The sequence below is a fragment of the Salmo salar genome, chromosome 04, assembly GCF_965601325.2.
Source record: "Salmo salar chromosome 04, fSalSal1, whole genome shotgun sequence".
Taxonomy (NCBI): Eukaryota; Metazoa; Chordata; class Actinopteri; order Salmoniformes; family Salmonidae; genus Salmo; species Salmo salar.
In genome coordinates, this window is record NC_138294.1 from 83,746,845 (window position 1) to 83,763,962 (window position 17,118).

A 17,118-nucleotide genomic window follows, 5' to 3' on the forward strand; every position below is an offset into this window, starting at 1 on the left:
CCAGGCTAGTTGAACTTGCTTTTCAGTACAGTTGGTCAGTCAGTTCATAGAACTAGAATGTGATTCAATTTCTATGATTCAGCCTCTAACATCAATGCTTATGCAATTCAATATTATTTCTGTCTGGACTGGATTTTAACTATGCTTTGTAGTATGGAAGACGTAGGTCATGAATGTGCTTCAGTGTTAATCATACAAATACAACATACAAATGGTAAAAGGCAAATAGTGATTTTCAAATGTTTTTATTTTGATATTAAAATCAACAATAGAATTGGACAATAGAATCATGGTTACAAGCAAAATTGTGTTGTTGCTAGATTGAGTACAGCTATGGACCAAAAGTTGCATGTTCGAGTCGCATCGGGGTCAGCTGTAGCATTTTTGCTAACCCTTACCCTTTTCCTAACCTTAACCTAATTCTCTTAACCTTAACCTAATTCTCTTAACCTGCTACATGAATTCTCCTAACCTGCTACGTGAAGTCACTTCAGTCCATAGCTATACTCCACCTAGCCACAACTGTGGTACCAACTCCTGGCTGATACAATTCTGTGAGAAAAAGTATGATAAAAAAACTAAACTAAATGAAGGAGAGGCACAATTACACAAGCAGACACATTTTTCCAATCAATCATAACTGAACCCAACCTACATCACATCTGTACATTTACAAGGATCCTTATCCAATAGCTGTTCAACTAATTGTGCCTCCAAAAAAACGGAAACAAAAATAAGAGAAAGAGATCGAACGACAAAAGTATAAACCCAGCACAACATTTAAACAACATAAATATAACAACTGTCAAGATATTATTGAATTTGAACAGGCATATATGTGAACTACAAATATAGACATTTCTAATAGGATCAAGTCACTGTTAGTTTCAGCAGGATACAGATTTGTTTATGAGTATCACCCAAGAGATTTATTACAGAGCACTTAGCAATGAAATACAGCCTTCCTACTGTGACAAATATTTTTCACTTGGGGAGTACACACACAGTACTAACTACTTAAAGTTCCCATGCTACATTATCTATTGAAATACCATACAACATCAGAAGCATTACATCACGGGTATGAATTGTGTAGTTTTAAGAATGGGTGAGATATCTTTAAAAATTGTCCTCATTGGGAGTTGTATGGATTTCCCCAAAAAATAATTTGGCAAGTTTGGAAGGAAAATGTAAATCATTGCAGTGTGAATATGATGTGTTTATGGTGCTTTGAAAGAGCGTTATATCTGTTTTCTCAATGTCATTGGTAATCATTGAATTGGTCTGCATGTGTACTATGCAGGAACACATATTCCAACACTTCAGTGAAGGGATGAGAGATCTCTGCCCAGCAGCCCTAGTGACCCTTACCGATCTCTATGCCTTTTCCTGAAGCCAAAAAAATGTATTATCCTATCAAAGCTACCAGCCAATCCACTTCAATTAAATTTTAAAAAACACGGTCGTCGACCACCATTACTGAGGACAAGGTCTTACTGACACCAACACTGCAGTGGCTACAGCAGGTCTTAAAAAGCAGTCAGTCGCTGTCCAAAGTTCACTGGGAACTGGTCAAGAGTTGCAACACCCCTCAGGCAGTGTTCCAACACAGCAACAGGGGCCGAGTGGCAGCTCTTGAGGAAGTTCAAGTACGTCTTTGAGATTCAGCACCATGGCTGGCGAGTGGTGCCTCCTATCAGCTGTTTGCATTGTTTTGTTTTAAACTCACTCTCCAATTAGTGCCCCCTTCAATCTTAAGTTATAAAGGGAAATGTGTGGTGGCACTTTGGAGCAATCTGGTGAAATCAAGGAACCTGGATTTGTGCAGATGCCCACCACTTCACCATCGCTTTAAGCGTTATACAGGCTTTGCCACGTTTAAAACGCCGCCTGCCCCTGCGTAATTACTAGGAGACATCGAGGTTTGTTTCCTGGAACTCCATGGTTAACATAAATCTATGTTGAACAATGCAAACCTCAACATGTGTCATTAAGAGTTGCTGTTTCAAACCTTGTTTTTTCATTTAAGAACGGCTGCTAAAGGCCATCTGCTTGTATATGTGACACTGCTCCGGGTAAAGTGAAACCCAGCCGTTTGTGGAATAGTAGTCTAATGAGGACCAAAGAGGCACAATTATCTTGATCATTTTTGAGGGGACACAATAGGTTGGTAAATTGACAGTTTTTGCAAAGCAGATCTACAGGTTCTATAGAAAACTCAACTAAATCAATCACCATTGGTGAATGCTCCTGGTCTGATAAATGTAATTCAGCAAGAACATATAGCTCGCTGCGGTATCATGAATATCTAAAATAATTTCTATAGGTAAACTAGAGGAAATATTTCAAATGAAATATAAAATAAATGGTATGGCAAGTAGGTAAGGTCTAAGTAGAAAAGGCAAAAAAATATTTAAAAAATTCAAACGTGTGCAACAATTACTGATTTTGAGCATAAATACAAAAGAAATAAAAAGGTTTACAGAAATAAGGACAACCATACAAAAAAGTTCAAATTTCTCTGAATCATGATTGCAGCACACATTGGATAGTCTCTCCCACCCAATGTTACACTGGACATCTCTGAGTATGAACATATCCTCATATTGAATCCTTTGAAGGAAGACTACATTCCACTGATGCGAAAACTGTCTGAGGCAAAGCAGCATCAATTTTCATCTGTACACGAGATCACTGTTAAAACACCAGACAGAGTAAATGTCAGAATTCTTGGCATAGTGGGCAGAAAGATAGTAAATCTTGTATCCATACAAAACATCAAGACTTTGAAGGGTGTAGATCACGTTTGGATTCAATTTATTTTTTTAAGGCACCTGGTTTAGCAGGCATTGTATTAAAATTATGTTTGACATTTTGTAAAACCAAGTGAGTTGTGGGTATGCTTCTGTTTGTACGATTTTGTTTTCATAAAAACAGTGGGTAAGCAATGGAAAATAGTTTGATCTGAATATGTTCAACATCCAAAACCAACTCTCTCTATGCTTGTTAAGTTCAAATACCACGTGGACATAGTCCTTGATACTCACAAAATCCTTGAACTCAGGGTGAAGATGCACCCATTACTCAGTACATTTTGACCCAGTAACAAACATATCAGATGAGTGAGATTTTCATGCACAATGGTCATTCCCTACGCATATTCTCTGCATTTAATTATCCAACAATATAATACATCAAAACGGTTATACTGCATAGAGCATATAACCTTTGAGTATGAGCAGTTCCACAAGCAATATGGGGGGAGTTATAATACGAAAGAATGCGTTTGAAATGCTTCTGCAATGCTTAAAGCGGCAATCAGCAGTTGAAACAATAGCAAAGCGTCCTCCCCACCACTGTTTCGGGGGGAAAAAAACTGGGGGATGGAAAAATGTTAACACTAGCGCCGCACGATTAGTGATTTTTGAGGTCAGTTCAGTTTGATTATTAACAAATAACGTTTTTTGATTTCAATAAAAAAATTTAAACATTAAATGCATGATCAAATAATGACAATATTTTTGAGCTTTTTAATGGAAATTCCAAAGCCAAAAAGAGTGAACATTCAATTGCTGAAAAATTGAAAATATTCCATTGTCTCCATTAGGTCCACATTAGGTATGACATCAAAAGAAAATGACTATGAAATAAAACATTTCAGATGTGTATATTACTTAGTTTTTATTTGATGACTTCATTATTTTTCATTGTTTAATGTCCTATTCTCTGCTCAGGCAGTAGCAGCCAGCAAACATTCTCTGTGCTTCCCATACTGTAGTCATCCTTTTTGAGCTAGGCTAGCCTGCCTAAGCGTGCTGCAGAGCTGTCTGATTAAATAATTGTACTTGTTTTTCAAAGTAGATAAGGCATACTTTCACGAACTGTCTCTCTCGTAGTCGTGTTGTGTACATTCCTCTCTCATGTGGCCTGTGTGTATCTAACCTAACATAGCAGGCGTAAATTGTATCCATCTCGGTCCAAGACGGAAAAAAACAGGCGTAATGGATTATGGTCATTGTAGTTAATTACCACGTTTTTTCCCGCTGAACTAGGTTGAATGTTTGCTTAATGAAAACTACAACTCCCTTCAGCCAAGTGTCCCACATAGTTCCTGACATGATTTCTCTTGTGATTTATCTCAAGAAAAACAACGAGTTGGGGCCACCCCCCAAATAAAACAAACTTAAATGGAATTCAAGTAATTGAACTGACGTCGGTCAATTAGTTAATAACAAAAAATACAAAAACATAGGTTAATCGCTGAGAACTAGTAAGCACTCTCAAATTCAAAGAGCTATGGATGCAAGGACTGACCATCCATTATATAAAAAGTATAGTTTTAACCATGTTTTTAGGCTCTACAGTGTTTGTTTACATTTACTTTGTTTACAAACATTGGAGAAAAAAATAAGCTTATATTTTGGCTTCTGATGGGTTACGACAGTTGAACTTACCTCATGAGGCATTTATATAAGCTATATTCTTTAAGAATCAATGGTTACGTATCATTCATTTATAAAGGTACCAACTGCTGAGAGTAGCAACTGCTGAGTGCCTGCCCCTTTAAGCATTGAAGCAATGATGTACACAATATACAGCCCATGAAAAATCTGCTATACAAGTGTTAATACTTTAAGTTCTCAATTTCTATAGATACTATGGGTGTATGGGAAAAGATATAGATATATATCTATATATATAAATAAATAAATGGCAGAATGCAGGTACTTTGAATGACAGTTTAAAGTAAAAAACAAAGCATTCAACTGGTTAGATAAGATGGAAAGGAACATACTCATCTAGCAGTTATAAGACAGGTCTTTCTCCGTTACACATGCGTGGCTCCTCCATTGTCAGAGGAAATAGCTCCACTCATTCCCCACCTGCCTATCACCACTAGGAACACCTCCATAGGGTTACGGAGACAGGGTAAGCGTCTTTGTATAAAGTCAATGAAAATGCTCTGCTCAGACACGAGACAGCTGAAAACTAAAGCAACACACTGTCTTACTCAAAAACAAGTAAGACATGCATAGTGCACAATTTAAGAACATTGTCATCACATACACTACAAACAACTACATAAAAAGCAAGCCAAAATCATATCAGGAATTGAAAGAAAGAGGACAAACACGCTTGCCGCCTCCTCTCTAGAGTCTACTGACTGTCTACTGAATTGGAATAAATCGAGATCGGTCTCTTTCTCGTTGTGATCAAGCGGTTTGGTAATGCTACCATTAGACATCTATCCACAAGGTCTAAGACTATAGCATAAGGTTAACTCAAATGTGATCAAAACGTTAATAATTTGTTAAAAAGTAAAAAAGGTCTGTTAAGCATAGGCATATGTTATGTATAATGAACTATCATCTTTTTAATACAATATAAACCATGAATAACCAACCCATACATGAGCAGCAGCACAGTAAAACAGAGGTTGGATCAAAACTAGAAATATCATTTATTTCCCTTTTGAAAAAAAAAGAAAAAAAAAAAAGGTTGTACGTTTAAATTTGTTAGAGTATAAAGAAAAACTCATCTAGGTAAAATATTTATACTTAGAAGTCCATTGGCCTTTGTCTATTCTTATCCTGTAGAGAGCATCGCACCATTTTGTTTTACATTGACTCCCTATTAACACACACAGAGTTATTGAACTGCAGAAATAAAAATCGCAACGTTAATTGGAATACATAAATATATTTTCCTTTGATTTACTATCCTATTACATATATTTCTATTAGAAGAATGGTAGTTACCCTGATTCGCTGCAGAAGAGACCATAATGGATTCAATTATCAGCACTAGCACATAATTACACAATCTATTATCTGTTTATATGTTTGATGTCAATAGAGCAGAAGGAATAGTTACTGGCTTTGAATGTCAACCACTTCCTTGACTGTTAAAATGCCACAGAGTCTCCTGGTTAGAATGTAAAGTTGCACAGCTTGCGCCCATCATGTTAAATGTGAAAACCTGCGTGGACACACACCCGATGCTGGAATCAGCCTCACAACACTATGTTCCACTAGCTTCTTACACAACATTAATTCCCCTAGCTCAACCTCACTTGCCATCAGTGATCCCAATGGAGAGGCCATCGTTGATTTGAGCATATCACCAGGTTGAAGGTCTTTGTTGTAGACGGTACAATATTGGCCGAGATCGGTTGCCACAGCAACACTACTTCGCAATTGAACCCACTATTGGCCATCTTAAGTGAATGGATGGGTGTTTGAAAAGGCAAAAAGTATCCCGGATTAAATCTCCACTGCAAATTACTTGCCATACAGTACAGTGATATAGTTTTCCTTCTGAGGTACTCACAAAAGGATGTGAGCTGTTGTGAGCACCTCAGTCTCCCCTTCCCCATTAAGTACAAGTACAAATTACTTTTAAAATGATAACAATATAACTCTCTGGCAAATGCCCAGAAGAAATGTGTCTACACTGTACATCAACCTGAAGAAAAACCCAAAGCAGAATTTGTTTTTCCATAGGAAATCTCTACTGAAGGCAAATGAATTCATGACATTAGAGTCATTCAGAACATAGGGGCATTGTAATCAAAGGTTGATTGCCCTCTTAAGACCTCCCCAACACACTGTCCTGGTCAGGTTACAGAAGTCAAGTACTCACTGCAGCATTCAAACAAGGTCGGTTTAGCAGCAAATGGAAGGAAAAATGCTTTTCTTCATACTTGTTTTTTTTTTTTTTTTTGAACAAAGTGCTTTCTTTTTCATACATGTAATATAGACTATACAAATATAATATTTAGAAGATAAATCCATTTACAAAATGAAACACTACAAAAACAAACCATGGACGGTATATAGAGAATATTTACTACTACACTAACAAAGTAAGTAGAATAAGATATCTTATCAAACATATCATTCTAGTTTCAGAGAAAGTGTATTTTTTCCCTTTTTAATTCAATCAAAAATAGTTAGAGTATGGCGTACAGTGCGGGAAACCTGCTTTGCAGAACAATAACATTGTTTCTCTACAGCAAACAAAAGGCATGTTCAGATATCTTCAGTACTGAAATAAGAAAATGTTCACTAGATAAAAGAAAACATTTTCAATTAAAACATGCCCTTTCTCAGAATAAAGACAGTGTTACTTTTCCGCAGTGAGGGTTTTCAGCTGTGCCGGTTTGATTGAATTCAGCCTTAAGTCTCCTTGTTCTCTTGAAATTAGCAAACCTAGTCTTTCAAATTGACAAGTTACAGCAGCAAAGACAGACACTTGAACTAAGAGCATTTTCTCTCTAAAAGCTGCTCGTCTCATTTCGTCTGGGCTGAGATTGTAATACAGGTTAAGACTACAATTGCAAGTATTCAATTGAGACTTATCATCCATTCATTTTCTATCAATCTTCCCCATGACTCAGCGCAACAGATGAGCTTTGTGTCAAGAACTGAGGCGGAGGGCACAAAGAAACCAGAATGATATCCATGATATTAAATCCCTTACTTTCAGAACAACCCCTAAAAAACTAGAGCCTCTTCACAAAGAAAACAAAAAACAGGAGGAACCCCTCCCAGTCACCATCCAGAAACCCTACCCTATCTCATGCAGAGTCTCCATCCAGAAACCCTACCCTATCTCATGCAGAGTCACCATCCAGAAACCCTACCCTATCTCATGCAGAGTCACCATCCAGAGACCCTACCCTATCTCATGCAGAGTCTCCATCCAGAGACCCTACCCTATCTCATGCAGAGTCTCCATCCAGAAACCCTACCCTATCTCATGCAGAGTCTCCATCCAGAAACCCTACCCTATCTCATGCAGAGTCACCATCCAGAGACCCTACCCTATCTCATGCAGAGTCTCCATCCAGAAACCCTACCCTATCTCATGCAGAGTCACCATCCAGAAACCCTACCCTATCTCATGCAGAGTCACCATCCAGAAACCCTACCCTATCTCATGCAGAGTCACCATCCAGAAACCCTACCCTATCTCATGCAGAGTCTCCATCCAGAAACCCTACCCTATCTCATGCAGAGTCACCATCCAGAGACCCTACCCTATCTCATGCAGAGTCTCCATCCAGAAACCCTACCCTATCTCATGCAGAGTCACCATCCAGAAACCCTACCCTATCTCATGCAGAGTCACCATCCAGAAACCCTACCCTATCTCATGCAGAGTCTCCATCCAGAGACCCTACCCTATCTCATGCAGAGTCACCATCCAGAAACCCTACCCTATCTCATGCAGAGTCACCATCCAGAAACCCTACCCTATCTCATGCAGAGTCACCATCCAGAGACCCTACCCTATCTCATGCAGAGTCTCCATCCAGAGACCCTACCCTATCTCATGCAGAGTCTCCATCCAGAGACCCTACCCTATCTCATGCAGAGTCTCCATCCAGAAACCCTACCCTATCTCATGCAGAGTCACCATCCAGAAACCCTACCCTATCTCATGCAGAGTCACCATCCAGAGACCCTACCCTATCTCATGCAGAGTCACCATCCAGAAACCCTACCCTATCTCATGCAGAGTCACCATCCAGAAACCCTACCCTATCTCATGCAGAGTCACCATCCAGAAACCCTACCCTATCTCATGCAGAGTCTCCATCCAGAGACCCTACCCTATCTCATGCAGAGTCTCCATCCAGAGACCCTACCCTATCTCATGCAGAGTCTCCATCCAGAGACCCTACCCTATCTCATGCAGAGTCACCATCCAGAAACCCTACCCTATCTCATGCAGAGTCACCATCCAGAAACCCTACCCTATCTCATGCAGAGTCACCATCCAGAGACCCTACCCTATCTCATGCAGAGTCTCCATCCAGAGACCCTACCCTATCTCATGCAGAGTCTCCATCCAGAGACCCTACCCTATCTCATGCAGAGTCTCCATCCAGAGACCCTACCCTATCTCATGCAGAGTCTCCATCCAGAGACCCTACCCTATCTCATGCAGAGTCTCCATCCAGAGACCCTACCCTATCTCATGCAGAGTCTCCATCCAGAGACCCTACCCTATCTCATGCAGAGTCACCATCCAGAGACCCTACCCTATCTCATGCAGAGTCACCATCCAGAAACCCTACCCTATCTCATGCAGAGTCACCATCCAGAAACCCTACCCTATCTCATGCAGAGTCACCATCCAGAAACCCTACCCTATCTCATGCAGAGTCTCCATCCAGAAACCCTACCCTATCTCATGCAGAGTCTCCATCCAGAAACCCTACCCTATCTCATGCAGAGTCACCATCCAGAAACCCTACCCTATCTCATGCAGAGTCTCCATCCAGAAATGTATTTCTCTGAACATCTCTCAAATTACATACATGCGCACCAACAGAAAAAGGCAAATAGTACAAAAATGTTTGTTTTTTTTTCATTCCATTTTTTTTTTCAAAGTTTCTCTGAATGTGAGGATAGGCCTTAGAAATGTGTCATGCTTATTAACGTATCAATTTGAGAAAGTGGCAATTCACAATAGATAGATATATGTGTATGCATGAATGGACATTACTATAAATACACAACACTTAATATAACATATATGTATGTGTATTCGTCGTGTAACATAAATTATAGAAGTGATATACCTTTTGGTTATTTGTGACGTTTTGACAAACAGTCAAAATAAAACTTGTATTATGCAATTGTTCTCCATCTCTTTTCTACTTCGTGCCAAAGCACAATAGAAGAAGTGGAAGTATTACATGTAACTTTTGGAATCTATCAAATGTTTTTAAAGCAACTAATCTACTTGAGAAGCCAACTGACAGGAGCCATTTAGAAAAAGTTAATGAATGCTTCTTTCAGTACGTAATTGGACCCAAGCAAATTTCACAGTTCAATGAAAATCCCTGACCCTACCACATTTCCTACATTCAATACGGTGTCAGGTAAGCTGTGCAAAACCTTACTTTATCTGGCTAGTCGCCGTTTTCGTTGCATGTGTCTTTGGTACAAAAAGCAATCAAAATATAGTGTGCAAATATTTTTTAAATTCTATACGAATATCCTTTTTAACCCTCCCATCCCCATCCCCAGCCCCAAAGTCCAAGTACCGATAACCAAAGTACATTTTTGTCAGAGCCATCTTATAATACAATGCACAGACTCTGTGGCATATATCTACATGTTCCATGTCCATATGTACATTCAGAATAGCTTGAAAGAGCAGAAATACATTACAAACCTCTTGACCTTCCCTGCACCATGTTCTGCTCTCCCTCAGTGTAAAATGGTCCACTATCCTTCAACCACTTGTGTAATCATCTCACTTTAAATACAAGGCACAATGAACAGTACTGTTATTAAATACAAATATGAACACACCAAACTAAGGAACTTCAAACTATTAGCCCTCTCATCCCTACTTTGCAAGAAGCCAATGGTGTTTTCATTTGAAGACGCTTCAACCAAAGGGTATATAGATAGAGGAAATGGTTTGTTATAATCACATCATCTAGCTTATAGTCAGATGACTAAGAATTTTCCCATGCAAAGGATGGGAATATAGTGGCCTTCTGCTCAAGTCTATTTGAAATATCTTCTCAACTGCAAAAACACAGGACAATGGAATTGAAAAATCAGGCCAAATTGCAAAACAACCTTTCACTGCATTCCTGTGTATCCCCCCCAACTTCTACAAATTTTTAGCGTCATTCTGTCAAAGTAGACTTTCTTAATGTTAGTAGTAATTCAGGTGCTTGTGTGTTTTTGTTGCCTTATAATGTGGTTGGCAGGCTGAGAGTATTGGGTAACATCTCCTCCTATGTGAATGCCACGGTGCTAGAATGGGAAAGCAGACAACAGGTATGAAGCGTTCCCTATACCTCCACAACAGTAGACACTATGGAATACCCAGTGGCTGTTTTAAGGTTTTTTTCATCTGAGAAGCACAGTTCAGTAAAGGTGACAAGGACATGGGATTGACAAGTTACTATTTAGGTTTCAATAGCAAATATCTCGTGCCATCCCATCGTCTCACTCTAAATATAACGGCATCCTGTGTTGCCTTTCCCACCCAGGTACGCAGGCATGAAACGGGTCGTTTGAACGCTACAGGAAATGGCTACAGCTAGAACTGATAATCATTCTGTTTTGACAGATTTTTTTTTTCTTCCAACATAAACATTTCGGGAGGTATTTTTCATATATTGGCTTTGAATTCGCAAACACTGCGGCCCTAAAGACACTAGCCACGTGCACTAGCCACGTGCACTAGCCACGTGCACTAGCCACGTGCACAAATGGCGAGTAACAGACTACTAGTGCAGAGATAGATACTAAGTTTCATTTCAGCACATGCTCACAGTGTGAAGACATACATACATTTGGAGCGTGGTATGTATGTCTTCCCACAGGGCATGGTGATGCGATTCCTGGATGGAATGGTCATGCAGAGGGTGAGCCGTTACAGTGTGGGACAAGAATGGCGCGGATGGCTTTGAGTATGCCATCACCAGACCTCTACATGGTCCGTCTACACTCTAGACGTGGGTACGCGCAGCCCGACCAGTCCTCCAGTGGGATCCCCCTTGCCAGTGTTCTCTAGGATCTGGTTAACAAAGTCAGACGTCTGCCCGGCAACTGGTGACTTCACTGCAGAAAGAAAAAAATGACACGTTTTTCTTAAACAACAGCCATTGTTTAAACTGTGTTTGGGCTCAAAACTATATTTCTGTTGCTACTTACAACAAAATGCATCATCTTACCAAGGGTCTCTTGGATGAGTTTGTCCAGAGTTTCAGTCATGCTAGTTCCCTTGTCGTCGCAGATATCCTGCACTCTGTTCACTATCTCTTCCTTTATGGTGTTGATGACAAACAAAAGCCGATCTGGAACAAACAATAAAACAAGGGCAATGTAATTGTTATTTTTTTTAGAGAGAAAGAGATTGGCAATAAAGCTATTTACAAAAACAAAACATAAACTTCCTTCCCTAAACCACAAATTATAGAAGGACAATTGACAGTCTACCAATTGCACAATGTAGAAAACTGAAATCAAGTTGGAAATCATCTATGGGAATGGTGTATTATTCAACATAACTTATCAACATACCGTATTCTGTGCCCAGACCCCACAGCTTGACTTTGTTGGCCTCATACTGAGCTTTCTTCTTCAGTCGACAGGCCCTGAACAGAGAGACAAACAGCTTGTGTAAAGGTATACATATAACAAGAACACCCCTTATGTAGTAATAGAAGTACTAGTAGTAGTAGCAGCAGCAGCAGTAGTGACAGTAGTAGTAGTGATAGTACTAGTACTAGCAGTGTTAGCAGCAGCAGCGATAGCACTAGCAGCAGCAGCGATAGCACTAGCAGCAGCAGCGATAGCACTAGCAGCAGCAGCGATAGCACTAGCAGCAGCAGCGATAGTAGTAGTAGTAGTGATAGTACTATCAGTGATAGTAGTAGTAGTAGTAGTAGTAGTAGTAGTAGTAGTAGTTGTGATAGTAGTACTACTAGTGACAGTACTAGTAGTGATAGTAGTAGTAGTAGCAGTGATAGTAGTACTAATAGTAGTAGTGACAGTACTAGTAGTAGTAGTAGCAGCGTGTATCAAAGTTGACTGTAACAAAGCAGAAAGAGAAGGTTCTGGAGAACAAGAGTTGAACAAGGTTTCAAGGTGAGTATCCAGTACCTGGATGCCAGTTTGTTCTTCTCCTTGCGGGAGCGTGGGCGGGCTGTGAGGGGCAGCTCGCTGACCGGGGTCAGATCACTGATCACTTTGTTGAGCTTACGCAGCTCGTTCCCGATCTGCAGCAGCTTGCGAGGGTTAGGGGTCAAGTCCTCCACATCTGTCCGCCGAGACTTCTTCAGAGTGTACTTCCCTGTTCACACAGCCGACCACCGAGCCAGTTAACCACTGAGACATGTCCCTTAGTCAGCAGGGACAGTCAAGACACATTTGTATCTCAAAACCCCAAAATGTACACTATAAATAATGGACCAACAACGTTACATTTATAACCTACATACATTATCAGGGTAGAATGTACTGTAAGATGTAATCGATGAACTATGAAGAGTGTGGCTTCCATCAAGTGCATGTGTAAATGCGGGAATTCATACTTCTTCACATGATTGTAGTGCAATAGATAGTTTGTGGTGTGTGCTTGTACATGTGACCACTTACTAGATGTGTGTGTTTATGATAAAGTGTGTCTCACCGTGGTGTGGGCCATTCCTCTGGTACATGTTGCTGGGCAGGGTCTCCCTGTCCCACTCAGACGGCTTGAGCAAGCATTCCTGCTTGGAGGGGGTGAGCTGCTCGCTGTACTCCCAGAAGTAGCGGCGCTTGCCCCTCTTCCTGGAGATCCCTGCCGTCAGCCCCTTCACGTCCTCCACCGCGTCATTGTCACATCCTGATCACAACAGGGAGGCAGGGAGCGAGCGAGAGACAATTGAGAGAAAGAAGGACCAGAGAGAAAATATTAGCAAGGGAGATAAGGGTGAGGGTAGAGAGATGAAGATGGAGAGAGCGAGATTAAGAAGGAGAGAAAGATGAAGATGGAGAGAGCGAGGATGAGAAAAGGGCAGAGGGTCAGTTGATCAGAGAGCCTTCCACATATAAAATAGCTTAAATAAACCCTTGATTATACTGTTCCATCTCAGAGCACGGCCAGGGTCACACTAACACCCACCCAAAGCAGAAACATGACCCCATTCTCAAGATCCATTTATAATCCAGAATGCTGACTCACTGGACCACAATGGGCCAGGCCAGGGACTCCCAACAGGGAATAAGTTCACCAATCACATATTTCCTTTCTGTGGGACTCTGCAGCTACAAAGATATTCCCATCCAGAACTCTAAGTAATCATTACTATACAGGGAGCTGACATTTGTAATAAACTGCCGGTCTGAAGAGAGCACCTTCAGCGACTCCAACCTCACTTCACATGGAAAAACAAAATGGTTGCTATAAAGGGACATGCTTGGATTTTGGCCTCGGGGCCAATGTGGGTCTCAAAAAAGGTGAATGTCTACCTGATATATGGCTACCTGGCTCGGAGAAGGCGTCGCTCATGTCATCATCTTTATCCCCCTCATAATCATCGTCCTCCTCATCTTCCTCATCATCATTCTCAGAGAGCTCATGCTCGCTGCCAAAACCCTCATCATGATCTTCATCGAGATCTTCATCCAGCTCCACCCCCTCAGCATCCTCTTCGTCCTCCCCCACCTCCTCCTCTTCGTCCTCCTCCTCTTCCTCCTCCTCCTCCTCCTCCTCAGTGAGGGCTTTCCCGGCCAGCCTGGCTCGGGTTAGGAACAGGGAGTAGTTGTGCTCCTCCTCCTTCTTCTTGTCAGAGACTGGGTCAGTCCCACTGGCAGTCAGCAGGGTCTCACTGGCCCCAGCCCCAGCTACAGGGTAGTGGAGCATAGGGGGCACAGCTCCAGACGTGCCCACTGAGGCGGGTGGCATCTCCCGGCGAGGCAGCTCTACCGTCTTCTCATAGGCCAGAGTGCTGGCGGAGGCAGAGGCAGAGGCTGCAGTAGCAGGAGCAGCCACGGGGGCAGCACAGCCAGATGTGGTGGCCAGCTCAGGGGGCTTGCTGCTGTACGTGAAGTGGTTTTCGGCCTCAACCTGATGGGAGGCCGTGGGCATGTCGACTAGGGGCCGGTGGGGCATGCTGATGCGAACCTTTGCTTTGCGCACGTAGTCATTGCAGTGGTAGCCCAGGGTGGCCATCTTGCTGGTTCCCTGGGCCTTGGACATTGTCTCTGTGCTGGAGGGGACAGGCCAGGTGGCCTTCTGGGAACCCTTGGCAAAGTCGCCCAGGGGGTTCTTGACCAGGTTGGAGCAGGAAGAGGAAGTGCCCGGGCGGGCGGCTGTCTTCTTGCTCAGGGAGAGTGGGTGGAGGGAGGTGTGCTGCTTCTGGCCCCCTATCAGCAGATCAGGGTGGTAGAGTGTGTCACACACAGGGGGCTGCGAGTCCTCGCTGTTGAGCTGAGCCAAGGTGGGGGTCCGGGCAATCACCTCCTCATCTTGGTAAGGGCTGGAGAAGTCATCCAGGCCTGCCTCCTTGGTGCCCCAGATGTCACAGCTGGTGAAACGAGTGTACTTGGTCAGGTCCTCCCAGTACGTATCCCACTGCTCAAAGTTCGAGCTGTAGGCCGGGTCGCTGTCCACCAGCTCCATGAGGTGCTCCCCACACTCCATCTCCTTGCAGTCCCCCACCGTGAAGTGATCAACTCTAGGACTTAGGCAAGCAGTCATTTCTCTGTCCTGGGGAGGAAAAGAAAGTACAGAGATGAAAATAGTGCATAGAATTCACATTATTTCCTGTGATAAGTATGCAACCATCTTCAATCAACAATTTTCTGTGTAAATAAAGTTATTTTTTTTATTGTATTGTTATAGCGTGTTGTGTTCTCTACTACACCACCTGTCCTGCCTCTCTGTGTGTATTTATTATGGATCCCCATTAGCTGTTGCCAAGGCAGCAGCTACTCTTCCTGGGGTCCAAACACATTAAGGCACTTACATAACACATAAAACAAAAGATAAACAGTACATCATATAACATTATTACACCACTACATACAAAATGTATAATATCACCATACAACAATATTACAATGTACGTGTGCTAGTGTGTGTAAGTATGCATGCGTGTGTCTGTACCTGTGTGTGTGTGTATATCTCTTCACAGTTCCCGCTGTTCCATAAGGTGTATTTTTATGTTTTTATTTTTTTTATCTGATTCTACTGCTTGCTTCAGTTACCTGATGTGGAATTCCATGTAGTCAAGTATTTTACAAGCATTTCACTACACCTGCAATAACTTCAGCTCAAGTGTATGTGACAAATCAAATTTGATTTCTATGTAGTACTGTGCGCCTCCCATAGTATGTTCTGGACTTGGGGGATTGTGAAGAGACCTCTGGTGGCATGTCTTGTGCTAGTAGTTTAAACAGACAGCTCGGTGCATTCAGCTTGCCAACATTTCTTACAAAAACAAGTGATGAAGTCAATCTCTCCTCCACTTTGAGCCATGAGAGATTGACATGCATATTATTAATATTAGCTCTCTGTGTACATCCAAGGGCCAGCCTTGCTGCTATGTTCTGAGCCAATTGTAATTTTCATAAGTCCCTCTTTGTGGCACCTGACCACACGACTGAACAGTAGTCCAGGTGAGACAAAACTCGGCCGTAAGGACCTGCCTTATTGATAGTGTTGTTAAGAAGGCAGAGCAGCGCTTTATTATGGACAGACTTCTCCCCATTTTAGCTACTGTTGTATCAACATGTTTTGACCATGACAGTTTACAATCTAGTGTTACTCCAAGCAGTTTAGTTACCTCAACTAGCTCAATTTCCACATTATTCATTGCAAGATTTTGTTGGGGTTTAGTGAATGATTTGTCCCAAATACAATGCTTTTAAATTAAATATTTAGGACTACATTCCTTGCCACCCATTCTGAAAATAACTACATCCCTTTGTTAGGTGTTGCAGTAATTTCAGTTGCTCAAGTTTACTCAAAGCCAGTGGCATGTCGTTAGTAAAGACTGAAAATAGTAAGGGGCCTTGACAGCTTCCCTGGGGAATTCCTACCTCTACCTGGATTATGTTTGAGACTTCCATTAAAGAACATCCCTCTGTGTTCTGTTAGGTAACTCTTTATCCACAATATAGCAGTAATTTCTGTAAGCGCTGTGCTTTTGAATGTCCTCCCCTATAAGGGTGCTAAAAGTCTGTTGTCAATTTGTTTACTGTATAATAGCATTGTATCTGGTCAAACCCCATTTTTCCCAAAAGTTTACTAAGGGTTGGTAAAGGGGGCAGCGGAATTCTTGGGTAGCGGAATGACTTTTGCTTCCCTCCAGGCAGGAGGGCACATACTTTCTAGTAGGCTTAGATTGAAAATATGGCAAATAGGAGTGGCAATATCGTCCTCAGTAATTTTCAATCCAAGTTGTCAGACCCTGGTGGCTTGTCATTGTTGATAGACAACAAAAAAAAAATTCACCTCTTCCACACTCACTTTACGGAATTCAAAATGACAACGCTCATCTCTAATAATTTGGTTAGTTATACTTGGATGTGTAGGTTCGGCGTTTATTGCTGGCATGTCATGCCTAAATTTGCTAAACTTGCCAATGAA

The 17,118-nt window shown here is 41.7% G+C and overlaps 1 protein-coding gene across 4 annotated transcripts in view; it reads right to left on the reverse strand.

Moving 5' to 3' along the window:
* Positions 1-229: 229 nt before the first annotated feature.
* The window catches only part of LOC106603875 (V-type proton ATPase subunit e 1), a 33,009-nt gene continuing 16,120 nt past the window's right edge, over positions 230-17,118 (reverse strand). For 3 of the 4 annotated variants that reach the window (XM_082974759.1, XM_014198087.3, XM_014198083.3), the window contains 6 exons: positions 13,995-15,234; positions 13,174-13,368; positions 12,645-12,834; positions 12,063-12,136; positions 11,714-11,836; positions 230-11,600 (listed from right to left, as the gene is read on the reverse strand). In XM_082974759.1, the coding sequence (XP_082830885.1) occupies positions 11,482-11,600; positions 11,714-11,836; positions 12,063-12,136; positions 12,645-12,834; positions 13,174-13,368; positions 13,995-15,234 (1,941 nt within the window). In that variant the 3' untranslated portion in view covers positions 230-11,481. The remainder of the gene's footprint in view (positions 11,601-11,713; positions 11,837-12,062; positions 12,137-12,644; positions 12,835-13,173; positions 13,369-13,994; positions 15,235-17,118) is intronic. The other variant, XM_082974760.1, reaches the window with a different exon arrangement.